The sequence below is a fragment of the Callospermophilus lateralis genome, chromosome 2 (assembly GCF_048772815.1).
Source record: "Callospermophilus lateralis isolate mCalLat2 chromosome 2, mCalLat2.hap1, whole genome shotgun sequence".
Classification (NCBI taxonomy): Eukaryota; Metazoa; Chordata; class Mammalia; order Rodentia; family Sciuridae; genus Callospermophilus; species Callospermophilus lateralis.
In genome coordinates, this window is record NC_135306.1 from 194,262,939 (window position 1) to 194,277,465 (window position 14,527).

At 35.4% G+C, this 14,527-nt stretch overlaps 1 protein-coding gene across 1 annotated transcript; it reads right to left on the reverse strand.

Annotated features, from left to right (window-relative positions):
- Positions 1 to 10,133: 10,133 nt before the first annotated feature.
- Positions 10,134 to 11,102, reverse strand: LOC143391676 (olfactory receptor 4A5-like). The gene has a single exon (XM_076844434.2). It carries the CDS (start codon positions 11,100 to 11,102, stop codon positions 10,134 to 10,136), a length of 969 nt encoding a protein of 322 aa, XP_076700549.2.
- Positions 11,103 to 14,527: the final 3,425 nt, after the last annotated feature.

Here is a 14,527-nt window from a genome sequence, read left to right on the forward strand (position 1 = left end):
AGTTTGATGAGCATAGCTGCTCTGTTGTTTGGGGCATATATATATTTATAATATTTATAATTGTTAAGTCTTGTTGGTGTATGGTTCCTTTGAGCAGTATGTAGTGTCATTCTTTATCCTTTGTGATTGAATTTAGTTTTAGATTTTCTTTATTAGACATAAGGATGTAAACCCCTGCTTGTTTTCGCTGTCCATGTGAGTGGTATGATTTTTCCCAACCCTTTCAGCTTCAGTCTGTGAATGTCTTTTTTCTCTGAAATGAGTCTCTCGGAGGCAGCATATTGGTGGGTCTTTTTCTTTTTTATCCAGTTTGCTAGTCTATGTGTTTTGAGTTTTTGGTGAGTTTGGGCCATTAACATCCAGGGTTATTATAGAGACATTATTTATATTGCCAGACATTTTTGTTTATTTTTGGTATTTAATGCGACTTGGTTTCTCCTATGATTAGATTTTCCTTTAGTGTAATCCCTCTCTGTGCTGATTTTCATCATTGTTTTTCATTTCCTCTTGGAATATTTTGCTGAGGATGTTCTGTAGTGCAGGCTTTTTTTTTTAAATTGACTTTTTTTTAAGTGACATCAGAATGCATTACAATTCTTATTACACATATACAGCTCAAGTTTTCATATCTCTGGTTGTATATAAAATATGTTTTCACCTACTCGTGTCTTCATACATGTACTTTGGGTAATGATGTCTATCACATTCTACCATTCTTGCTGCAATGCAGCCTTTCTAGTTTTAACTTCTTTTAACTTTTGTTTATCATAGAAGGTTATTTTAGATTTGATAAAATCTAAAATTTAGTTTTGCTTGATGTAAGATTCTTAGTTGGCATCTATTTTGTTTCAGATCTTGGTATATGTTCTTCCATGATCTCCTGGCTTTGAGGGTCTGGGTTTAAAAATCTGTTGAGATTTGAATTTGTCTCCTCCTCTATGTGATCTGATTCCCATCTCTTGTGGCTTTTAAGATTCTATCCTTATTCTTTATGCTAGGCATTTTCATTATAATGTGCCTTGGTGTAGATCTGTTGTAATTTTGTACATTTGGTGTCCTGTAAGCCTCTTGTATTTGGTTTTCCAATTTGTTCTTAATATTTGGGAAATTTTCTGGTATTAACTCATTGAAGAGATTGCACATTCCTTTCAAACTCTGTGAATTACTGTATCCCAATAACTCTTCGTTTGGGTCTTTTGATGCTGTTCCATAATTCTTGGATGTTCTGTTCATGGTTTCTAACTTTCTTCACTGTGTGATCAACTTTATTTTCTAGGTTGTACACTTTGTCTTCATTATCTGATGTTCTTTCTTCCAAGTGATGTAGTCTTTTGGCTATGCTTTCTATTGAGTTTTTTATTTGATTTATTGTATCCCTCATTTCAAGTATTTCTGACTGTTCCCACACACACACCTCAGGGTCTCTATCTCTCAAAGTAATCTTTTGCTACCTGTATTTGCTCTCTTATCTCATTGTTGGAGTGATCAATTTTTGCCTGTATTTTCTCATTTTGGTCATTCTTTAATTCATAGATTATTTTAATTATGAACCTTCTGAATGCCTTCTCTGACATTTCATCAACTTTGCTGTCCATGGGTTCTGTTATTATAGTGTCCTGGTTTGTTTGGGGCACTTTCCTCCCTTGCTGTTTCATGCTATGTTTCTTCCTTTCTTGAATTGTGGATCTGAGATATTACAGATCCTTCTTTATATTCTTGTAGTACCCATGCAGATTATCTGTACCTCACCTTGATGTTGGGCTTCCAGACACTTCTGGTGTTCCTCAGTTATGCTACTGCATTCTTGACCTGGCTCCTGTGCAAGTTTGCATGGGTAGATCTGGGCCACTGGGCTTGATCTCCCACAATAGTCTGCTGGTTGGAAGGGGTGGTCCTGTGCCTGAGGCTAGGCTCTGTCAGGTGTCTGCCCCATCTAGGGAGGGGTGGACTGAGCCTGCTGTTTTCCTAGGTCCAGCACAGGTGGGTGTGGGTGGACCTGGCCCCTGGGCTTGACCTCCTGTGGTAGTCTGCTAGTTGGAAGGGGTATTCCTACACCAAAGGCATCTGCCCCACGAGAGGAAGGGTCAACTGGGCCTACTGAGAGCCTGGAACCTGTATGGGTTGGTGTGGGCTGTCTGGGCTGGATCTTGGCTCTTGTGGTAGTCCACTGGTCAAAAGGAGTGGTCATGAACCAAAGGCTAGAGTCTGGAGAGTGTCTGCCATGCCAGAAAAGGGGTGGACCAGGCTTGCTGTGAGCCTGGGCCCTGCAGAGGCCAATATGGGTGGATCTGGGCTGCTGGGCTTGACCTTCCACAGTAGTCTGTTAGTAGGAAGGGTCAGAATTTTTTTTTTCCTATGGACAACTTTGGATAAATTATTCAATATTGTCTGTGGAATGAAATTGTAAGAGCATCTAACATGTAGCAAAATTTTAAGGATCAATAGGATAATGCAGGTAAGAGCTCAGAAAACTGGTAAATAGTGAACACAGTAAGTATTTTCTGTTATTTGTTTTCCCCATATAACTTTAATTAAAGCCACATCTTTGTAGAGTTGTATGAATTTTCCCCAAATCCCATCCCTTAGTACCCAGTGGAGCATTCCCGGAGGATGGATGGATTGATTACATCACTATTGTATATGGGTATGGAGAGTGTCTTTCCTTTACCACTCACATTACTGTAGGAAAATCCATTGTTTTTCTTTCTCCACATGCATAACTGTCTTGGAAATTTATCATAGAAACTAAATTGAAACTCAGGAATCTTTTTAATTAGAGGGTTAATGGTATGCATAATGTCATGTGCCCAGCTGCATTCATTGTATTTTTAGGACCCTAGACATGAGAAAATGTCCATACAATTGACCCATAGGAAGAAAGGCATTTTATTTAAGATTCTGTAGATCTTGTACTAACGATATTCATATCCACAACACATCTTTGAAAGAGTAAATGTGGCTATATAAATTAAATTTTTCTGAACATGAGGTTCCACATTTTATAATGAAAGGTTATTAATGTATACCTCAAAATATAAGTTTTGATATTCAATTCATATGTAAAAATGGAATTTACACATCTAGAAATGTAAGTTTTGATATTCAATTCATGTGCAAATATTAAGCTTACACATATAGATGTAAGTTAGAAGCATATACCAGAAAAATCATTCATACAATAATGTTCACACCAGCATTTTTTACAATAGCCTAAAGGTAGAAACAACCCAAATGTCCATCAACTAATAAATGGATAAACAAATCATAGCATATCTCTAAAATGTAATAATATTTTATTACATAAAACAAGTAATTATTATATTGTATAAATTATATAAAATGTCTGTTTTACACTATAAAATATATTATAAATATAATAAATATGTGTCATGCTATAATGTTATATCGTATCATATGTTTTCTATATTTTGTTATGTATTTAAAATATCTCTAATACAAAACTTGGAGAAAATTATTGCCATTGTACTTATTCTAGTAACATATTAAGAAATGAAGAAAATCCATCTACTCTCTTCTTGGTTTTGGCATAAAACTTTAAAGGTAAATTATAAAACCAACTTCATAATAAAGTTGTGCAATTCATTCAAAATAAGCTGGTATTGCCCTATTAATAATAGAAATGATGAGTTTTGTAAATATGTTACCTGGGTTTTCAATTTCTTCTTTGGTTACTTGCTCCAAATCCAAGTTTCTCCAGTTTTATTTTTGGTCCTAAAAAATGATGGCTGAGTCTGATGAAGGTAAGTCAGGACTGCCACCCTGCCAATCCAGAGGCAACTACTATAAATGCTTTGTCACACAGAAATGTAACTCCTATAGCCTGCACATTTTCTCAAAAGCATTTTACATTGTAAATTATAGATTTATCCAGAGTTGGCTTCAACAATGATCAGTCAATATGCTTAATGGATCATCAAATTTGAGAGTTACTATTGAGTCTATAAATAATAAGTAAACAAATAAAACTTAATTGCTATGCTTGTTGACCAAATTGAACAAACTTATTTTTAGTCAGTAGTGCACAGTAATGGAGAATTTAAAACATGGCATTTTTTGATATTTTGAAAGTATTGACACAACAGTGCCAATATAGCTCATGTCTGCAATTGTAGTGGCCTTTATTTTCCATCTTGACAGTAACATTAATACCCACAGAATTTTTTTTTCTCCTAATTAAGGGAAGATTTGACTAGGCACTTCATAAACAATTAATAGCAAAATACTTGACTTGAGATGTTCAAATGGTCCCTGAGGTCCCTTGTTCCAGATTACATTCACCGAGGAAGTGTGTCCCAGAGAATGGAAACCTTTCACCCGATCCTTCCAATAGATTGTATATTTTCAGATGCTTCTCCTGGATGATAACTTTAGGAAAGTTAAAAGAAAAATAGTAATCTAAGAGCAAAGAGAAGGTTTCTCTTTGACATATCATTCTCAAAAAGACATTTCTTCTGGGGAAGATGAGAATGAGCAGAATTGAAAAGAGCTCTTGGGAGACTTGACAGCAAAGGAAAAGAAGAAAATGAGAAAATAAGGGAAAAAAGAACAATAAAGTATAAAGATATTCTCACTCTTATTTCCCTATTTATAATTTTTAATACATAAAAAGTGAATAAATAAGAGAGGGCACTTGTGTACTAGATGTTGTCTGAGACACCCAGAGCTCCGTTTACTCTATCCACATAGAAGTCATGCTTAGGGACCTCAAATTGAAGCCAAGACAAAAATGACTGTAACTCCAAACAAAGCAATAGTAATAAGAAATCAGAGAGCGAAAATAAAACAATTCAACTCATGACCCCTTCCAAAGAACCAAAAAGCAAAGGAAACTTTACAAAATGTGTAAATTGCGTTCCCCAGAGCAATTGTTTCTTATAGAGATTCAGGTGCATGTGATTTATTGGTGTGTGACCTAGAGGAATAACACCTGTAACAAAACTGGAGCATACAGAGGGAGAGATTCATATGAATGTGGACACATTGAAGGCCCATATAATAGGAAATTCTGCAGTAGAGATGGCCTCAGAGATATCTAGCACAGGTTAACTAGGCTGAACTTCTATACCCTTAATTCATCCATTAACTAGATTCAGCCAAAGATGAGCCATGATGTAGTATGCATTTCAAATACGCATAACTTTAACCTCATAAGAAATAAACTACCAAATCTGAAACACATTCCACAAAGAAAATGGGAGACACTTCTCAAATTGTTAGGCAACGCTAAATCACACTAGTGAAGGGCAATTCAAAGATAAAATAAACTGTGCAGACATAGTGACTAAATTCAAAGCATCATCCCAGATTTAACCCTAAATATTCCCCTCACTGTTCCCTTTGAGGTCCACCCTTGAATGACTGTAATGAGCAGTATTCTGCCTGAGGTCAGCACTATGTGAGTATATCCATATATGCCTCATTTTCACCTTTAAAAGAAAATGTGTTAACTCTTAGATTGTTCCTCACAAACACCAGGTGGGAATGAGAAATGTGAAGAAGCACAGGGACCAACTGAGATGGGAATTTGAGCATTGCAGTTATGAATCCCTGTTTTCCTATACTAACCTTATACTGATATATTAAAGAGATGGGTGACAAAAACACTGGAAAGAAGAATCAATATTTAAGATGGTATCATTTTGTGGGGGTGGGGGTGTGGGGGATTGAACAAGGGATTGAACTCAGGAGTACTCCACCACAGGGTCCAGCCCTATTTTGTATTTTATTTAGACACAGGATCTCGCTGAGTACTCAGTGCCTCACTTTTGTGAGGCTGGTTTTGAACTTGTGATCCTCCTGTCTCAATATCAAGAGCTGCTGGGATCACTGGCATACGCCACCATGCCTAGCTAAAATGGTATCATTTTTTAATTTAGCAACTCCAAAAGAGTAAACTAAAAATTTGTCATATAAAGTAAGGGAGGTGAGTAAAGTGAATGAACTCAAGGTTAAACTTTCTTGAATACCATTCACAATGATGTAGAAAATAAAATGTAGAAAGGAATCTTAAATTAAAGCAACCCAAATTACAAAATATAAACTCAAACAAAAAAGGGAAATATTTAAAATTATAGAAACAAACAAACAAACTGAATTACTGAAGAATCTCAGACTTAGATAATAGACAGTTCATGTTTCCAAATAGAGTTATTGAATGTGATCAAGATGCCAATTCTTTTCCAAGTTAATGATACATTACATACATTGCAGATCAAAAATCCTAGTAGATTTATGCAACTTTTTGAAATTCTATTAATAATGTTGGAATATGTTGTTGTAATAAGAGTGTTGAGTGGTGAAACTTTTATTTACATGAACTAAAATAAAAGGATATCGGCATAGGAATAATCAATCTCAAGAAGGTAGTATAGAAATGCATAAATATTAAGTACTACATATAATGAACATAGGAGGATTTTTAAAAGGAATGTGTTACAAATGGATTTAGGATAAAAGAATATTTATATGAGAGTAGTAATGGTAAGAAAAGAAACAAACTTATTTTAAGATGGAAATAATATCTGAATAATCATTTATCAAGACCAGCAGATTAATGGGAAAATAGTCAAAATCACTAATCACCACAGAAATGAAAATTAAAACCACAAGGAGATACCACCTCACAGCTATATGCACCTACAGTGCATGAAATCAGTATCTCTAAGAGACATCTACACATCTGTCGCCACCAGTGTGGCCAGACTAGCAGGTTCCAGCGAGGGGTGATGGGAGATTGTGAGAAATAAAGAATCAAACAAACAACAACAAGTGCTGACTAGGATGTGGGGAAAAGGGTACACTCATACACTGCTGGTGGGACTGCAAATTGGTGCAGCCAATTTGGAAAGCAGTATGGAGATTCCTGGGAAAGCTGGGAATGGAACCACCATTTGACCCAGCTATTGCCCTTCTCGGACTATTCCCTGAAGACCTTTAAAGAGTGTACTACAGGGATACTGCCACATCGATGTTCATAGCAGCACATTCACAATCGCTAGACTGTGGAACCAACCCAGATGTCCTCAATAGATGAATGGATAAAAAAAATGTGGCATTTATACACAATGGAGTATTATGCAGCAGTAAAAAATGACAAAATCATGGAATTTGCAGAGTAATGGATGGCACTAGAGCAGATTATGCTAAGTGAAGCTAGTCAATCCCTAAAAAACAAATTCCAAATGTCTTCTTTGATATAATGAGAGCAACTAAAAACAGAGCAGGGAGGAAGAGCAGGAGAAAAAGATTAACATTAAACAGACATGAGGTGGGAGGGAAAGGGAGAGAAAAGGGAAATTTCATGGAAATGAAAGAAGACCCTCATTGTTATACAAAATTACATATAAGAGGTTGTGAGGGGAATGGGAAAAAAAACAAGGAGAGAAATGAATTACAGTAGATGGGGTAGAGAGAGAAGATGGGAGGGGAAGGGAGGGAGGATAGTAGAGGATAGGAAAGGTAGCAGAATACAACAGTTACTAATATGGCATTATGTAAAAATGTGGATGTGTAACCAATGTGATTCTTCAATCTGTATTTGGGGTAAAAATGGGAGTTCATAATCCACTTGAGTCTAATGTATGAAATATGATATGTCAAGAGCTTTGTAATATTTTGAACAACCAATAAAAAAATGCACATCTTGAAGATAAAGCTGGGGTCAGATGGAGTGATGGTCTGTGATGGAGAAGCAGGTCTAAAGAATTACACCAGTGATCTTTATTATATATGACTCTAAATCAGATTTAAGACTATGCAAGCATTGTTCTTTGTAGTCATGAAAGTTACAGAGTTAGCAACAGTATGCAGCTATTTCTTCATTTACATTCTACATTGCAATGTGCAACGTAAGGAGCATGGTGCAGCTCTCAAGAAAGTCCATATTTTACAGTTACTAAATAATGGGCAGATTCAGGAGCAGCAGAACTGGTAAAATGTTGTGGTTAGCTCAGCAAGGAAGTTCCTTCATTCCCAGGAGCTGCAGTGCCTGAGAATAGGTCTAGGCTGATAAGACTCTCCAGTATGGAGGATATCTCCTTAGCCACTGGGCATCCTATGGGTTTGCACAGAAACTTCCCAGTCACCAAGTATGCTAAAGCCATGAAGTCATCAGAGACCTCAGTCTTAAACACTGGTCTCCCAGACACTGTCTCCACTCTCCACCCCCATCTATTTTCACTGCAACATTATTGAAAATAGAAAATACATGCAATCAAGCAAAGTGTATATCAGTGGATGAATGTGTGGGTGAAGAAATAGTAAATGCACAAGGAAATAGTAGTCAGCCATAAGACAGGACATTCTTTCATATATGGTCACATAGGTGAACCTGCAGAAGATTATATTAAGTTAAACAAATCAGGTGCACAAAAACAAACACTGTGAATTTGTGTTTATATGTGGAATCTAAAAGGCTGAATTCAGAAATAGCAGAATGGTGGTTACCAGTGCCTGGACTAAGGGAGACGGGGAGATGCTGCTCAAGGGATAGATATTTTCAGAGAGATAAGTTCAAGAGTCCTATTATACAATATGGTGACCATGGTTAATAAAATCATGTTATTGAAAATGGCTGAAAAAGTAGACTGTAAGTGTTCTCACTGCAGAAATGCTAATTACATGAGGAATTCTTGACTGAACCACTCACTCTACAAGTGTACATAGTTCAAAACAATGAACTTTTTTAATAAGTTATACAATTTTTATTTGTTAGCTTGAAAATGAATAAAGTATATTAAAATAAAAAAGACTAAAATGTTCCCACTCATCAAATTAAATGATAAAAAATATAAAACAAAAATGGAGAGTTCACAACAATTGAGTATATAATCAATACATACTTTGTACACAGGATTCCTAAATGGCTTCAACAATTTAAAAATAATGGAAAAACAATGTGCAAATTTAGCAAAAAACATGGATACACATTTCATAGAACAACAGAAAAAATGGATATTCTGTAAATGTGAATATGTTCAGCTTCAGTAACAAAATGGATTGCAAACTAAAATCACAAAGATCTCAGAGTCTTAAACCCAGACAATTCACATCATCAGGTGCAATTGGTGAGGATCAATAACAGTGCAACTGTCATACACTGAGGTAGGAGTACAAGTTAAAATGCAGCAATAGGAGGAAAAAAATCTCACAATTACCCTTGAAACTGAGCGCATGAACATCCTTTCGAAAATTAAAAGATTTCTTTCAGTTAGAAATCTCTTATGGAGCATACATGATGATCTAAATTGCAATGAAAGCAATCCTATCTTCTTTGTGATGTTCCAAGAGGAAAGCTGGGTTTTGCACAAAATTGTAAATAAAATATCATTTATACAATAACAAATAAATTTAAGCCTATAAATATTTAAGTTGAATACAAGTTTTAAGGGACAGAGGCTTATGAAAAGCATCATTTCTTTAATAATAACATCTTCAGCATCATGGAGACATAATAAGAAGCTTTACCTGTTTTTTGAAGAGTGGTAAAACTGAACATGATTACTAGTACAGCAAATAATAAAAATGTTTACAACCTGGATTGTAAGTTTTTCTAAAACAAAATACCTGCTTTATAATCAAGAACTCAAATATGTTTTCATCACTGACATCCCCACTGACAAAATCATTCACTGCTAATGTCTTGAATAAATAAAATTGCTGTCCAAATATCATAAACTAAAAATTCATAGACATTGACCCCCAAAGAAAATTAATCTTAAAAGAATATATATATGTCATACGGATAGAATAATCAATATTAAAATTTAAGAATTACTCTTTTGACTCCAGAAATTTATGTGTTAGATGAATTGCTTTCTCTTTAATTTGGATGATAAAGTTTTCAAATAAAAAAAAACACTTTATTTAAAGTCTTCTTTCAATATAAATTGAAAAAAAAGAGTTTTAAGGTTAGCTTCATTTTATTTTTACTTATAATGGAGCAAACATCCATACCTTTTATTCGTCATCCCTAATTCTTTTCAAATTTGATCCTACATCCAAAGATAATTTACTCTACTCTCTGAGGATTATACATTAAAAGAAGCATCTCTAGAGAATACGTTGAGTTGACCACATCAACTCTTGTTAGAATTCACCACCTATGTCTTGTTTCAGAATGAGTATCTAAAGGATTCAGTGTGGGGATCCATTCTTATTTTACCTGTGGCTAACCTCTTACACCAGAGTTTTTTCATAGCATTTTTCATCTCTGCATTTCTCAAGGTGTATATTAGAGGATTCAACATGGGAGTAATAACTGTAAACACCACACTTATGGGTTTATCAATAGGAAAGGTGGAAACAGGTCTAACATAAATGAAAATACAGGGAGCAAAAAAGAGGATGACCACTGTGATGTGGGAGATGCAGGTGGACAGGGCTTTGCGCCTCCCTTCCAGGCTGTAGGTTTTAAGGGAGTTTAGGATGAACCCATAGGAGATCAGGAGAAGGATAAAAATGACCATACAGATTGCTCCACCATTGGCAACCACGGTGAGACCTATAAAGTAGGTGTCAGTGCATGCAAGTTCCAGTAATGGGTACATGTCACAGATGAAGTGGTCAATGACATTTGGACCACAGAAGGGGAGATTGTACACAAAGGCAAGCTGAACCACAGAGTGTACAAAACCTCCCGCCCAGGTCACCACCAACAGGAGGATGCAAACCTGCCAGTTCATGATGCTCAAGTAGTGCAGTGGCTTACAGATGGCCACATAGCGATCATAGGCCATCACCACCAGAAGGAAGACCTCAGCACCCCCAAATAGGTGATCTGTGAAGAGCTGGCCCATGCATGCTGGGAAGGAAATTGTCTTTTTATCACACAGTAAGTCTGTAATCATCTTGGGCGAGATAGCACTGGAATATAGAGCATCCATGAGTGACAGATAGGCAAGGAAGATGTACATCGGGGAATGCAAGGAAGGACTGGCAATGACAGTCACCACAATGAGCAGGTTGCCCACCATTGTCATAATGTAGATGATTAAAAACAAGGTGAATAATGCCTTTTGTCCATCAGGGTCCTGGGTGAGGCCCAGGAGGACAAATTCAGTGACATTGTTATTCTGTCCCATTGACTTTACCCTGAGGCTTCTCTCAGAGATGAGAGCTCAGGAGAAGAGGACCTGCCTGAAAGTATGAACAGGACCATGAGTGCCCTCTGTCATAGAGCACGTCTTCATCTCTCTGTCTTCTGCAGTGGAGAACACACGGTCAGCATTTAGCAAGTATCTGTTGAGGTCTTCTTTCAAGAAGCTCAATATACCTTCCCTTGACAATTGAATTTCCCTTTGGATGATTTTGCTGGACTCACAAGTTATGGGTCTCTATGGAGAAGAGCAGACAAAGGCACCACTGTTATTCATACATTTAATATCTTTTTTCAATCACCTTTCTTCTTGGCACAGAAGTCAGCAAAAATGAACAGGAAAAGACTTTCTGCTTTCAAGATTCTGGTTTTGTAGTGGTGGCATAAACCCTAAATATACAAAGTGGTGTAGAGTCAGTTCTTTAAGTTGATCATATCTATGGGGAATACCTTTACAATATAATCTGTGTAGCTCCAAAAATACTGTCTTTTCTGGAGAATCTAGCTCAAAACTCTGATAGTGACCTTTTAGACACCCACTGTGCATGTTTCAATGACACTCAATCTTCATACAATTCTCATTAAATTTAAAAACTGAACTTGAACTGCATCAAATAACTACAAAAATCAGAGCACATTTCCCCCTATACCAATGACATCATTGGGATCTGAATGTTAACATTTTCAGGAGCTATAATTCCATACCTTTTATCCTGGCCTCTGCTAAATTTTTAGTACATTTACATACACTACCTTGATTTAAAAATATATATATTTTTAATTTTACTGAACTAACCCTTTAGTGTCACCATCACCAACTAATCCATCACCTAAAAATATATTGTTTCCAGAACTCTTGGGGGTGAGCTGGGTGTTAAGGAAGGGAAAAACGGTAAACTGAAAAGTAGGAGAACAGTGGGGCAAGGCTTTATATCTAGTGAGTTTTAGTACAGAGAGTGCTCCCAAATAGAACTTCATTGTGTAGATTCCAAAAGGCAGCATACTCAAGGGAAATGTCCCTACTTTGTATGAGAAGGTATGAGTTTTTGTCATTTTGTTAATGCAATTACAAATATGTCTCCATTTTCTCATTGGGAAAGGAAGAGACTGAGTACATGAAATCAGAATTATTTCCTGTCCAACTAGAGCACTATAAATGTTTTGAATCTACCTTTTCTATTATTTTCCATTGTTTCCATTTTAAGATTTGCATAATCAAAAATAAAGGATATCCCCAAGGATATCACTGTTCAAAAGTGCTATCCAGTGGTAAATAGGATCTGATAACTACTGTGACTAAACAATGACTCTAGATTTCTCATTCAATGGTTATCAACATAGGACCCAAGACACTCATGGAGAGAAAGCAGAGCACCATGATGAATAATGTAGATTCTGAAGCAATCCTACTTGCATCCTCTTGCTATCCATGTGAGCATGGGCAAATAATACACCTCCCTGAGCCTCTGTTTCATAATTTTTAGCATAGGGATACCCATAAATCTATGTTTTGGGGTGTTTTTATTTCATGTAAGTACTTAAAGTCAGTGTTGTTGGGCACCATTATTAATGTTCCTCAAATTTTCACTGTGACCATTGCATCAAAGCAAATTAGAATCTGTATCAATCCAATAAAAGTTATTGACAGAGACCAGGATTTAAAGAACAGTATTCCTACAATTTATGTACACATACAGGGAGAAAAGGTAAAACTTCATGTCCAAGAAATTACCTATTTCATTATATGTAAGTACTAGAAATATTTACCTGTGAAGAAACATATTTAGACAGAAAGCAAGTGAGAGGATGCTGCTCACATAGATTTGTGCAGATGAGCTTTCTAGAATCTAGCTGTGATGAGCCTTCTACACGTTTTATTCACATTCCTGCTTCTTTGTGATTCAGGAGTTCTGTGGATACCAAAGCTACAGACTGATAAAGGCATATCTGTGAAGAACACAGAGAATAAGTAGTCTGTTTAATTTTCTTTTTTCACATCTTATTTCTTTAATGTTTAGTGTATTTACTCTCTTAATTGTCAATATAAGATTCACCAGGATAAATTATAGACCATACAGCAAAAGCAGAGTCCCCAAACTATACGATATACATTATGTAAATGAGGAAACTATGCATTATAAATCACATATGTGTATAGTTAAGTTGTAAAAGATTTTATACTATAAACACCGAAAAAGTAATATTTCTATAATTTCCACTTAAACCTTGAAATTAACACTATACCATAAAAATAATTTGATGCAACTTTAAAAAAAATGGGTCTTTAAGATGATACTCCTAAATTTAAAATAACTGTGTATAATTCTTTACTATAACCATTTTAAAAATCCAGGTGACAGTAGATGAAGCATGGATTTCTTCGTTTACATTTACTGCCATGTTTGATAGAATAATTTCAAGACTGACACATAAAAGCCCCTATGATCTTCCAGCACATAAAAGACATTTGTTCCCTTAAATTCTAATATACTTGGTATGATGTACAATTTTAAATTAATTAATCTAAATGTTCTAAAACTAATTATACTTTTTTATTTACATATCATGTAAAATGTAATATCACATAAATAAAAGTAATAAATACATTGAATTATATTTTGTACTTTAAAATATATCTCTTGCTATTTGGCAAATGAAAAATAAATATTAATCAGTCTGTAACATTAAATCAAATATACTCGGTATATTTTAATTAAATTTTGTTTTGCCAACTTAATTTTTCCAATTCAGTTACCTCCTTTGAGAATACATGAACTATATTTCAGTAGATAACAGGACTTCTCAATAAGTATTCATTTTCTGTAGTTCCATGAACTTACATCTTGGGTCTTGTCCTTGCTCTTAAAATGAATTCTTTGTTCACTGTGGGTGCCTGCAGTGCCTCATGTACCCATGATTCTTTCTAGAACACATGATAATATATGGTAATCAGTGTATCCATGAATAGTACTAAGTGGCTACAGCAAATGTGTTTCCAGAGATCTCTATTACTTCAGTCTCTCAGAGAAATGTGAATGTATCCAAGTGAATACCTTAAATACAAAAACATTTTAAAATGTTAGTATTTACTGCACAAATGTAGTTCAATATTCTCACCTCCTGGGAAAATGGCTTCATAGAAAATAATACGCTATGTTTACAAAACTACCTAAAAACATGAACAAATAACATTTGCAGCAAAAGGAATGGAATTGAAGAGCATCATGTTGAGCAATATAACCCAGACTCAAGGGTCAAGGGTCATATGTTGTCTCTCACATACAGAAGCTAGAAAAAAATATTTTTAAGAAAAGGGACCTCATGAAAATAAAAGGGAGACTAGTACAATTGAGGAAAGTGCGGGGGAGGAAGAAGGGAGGAAAAGGATAGTACTGGGAAATGAAATTGCTC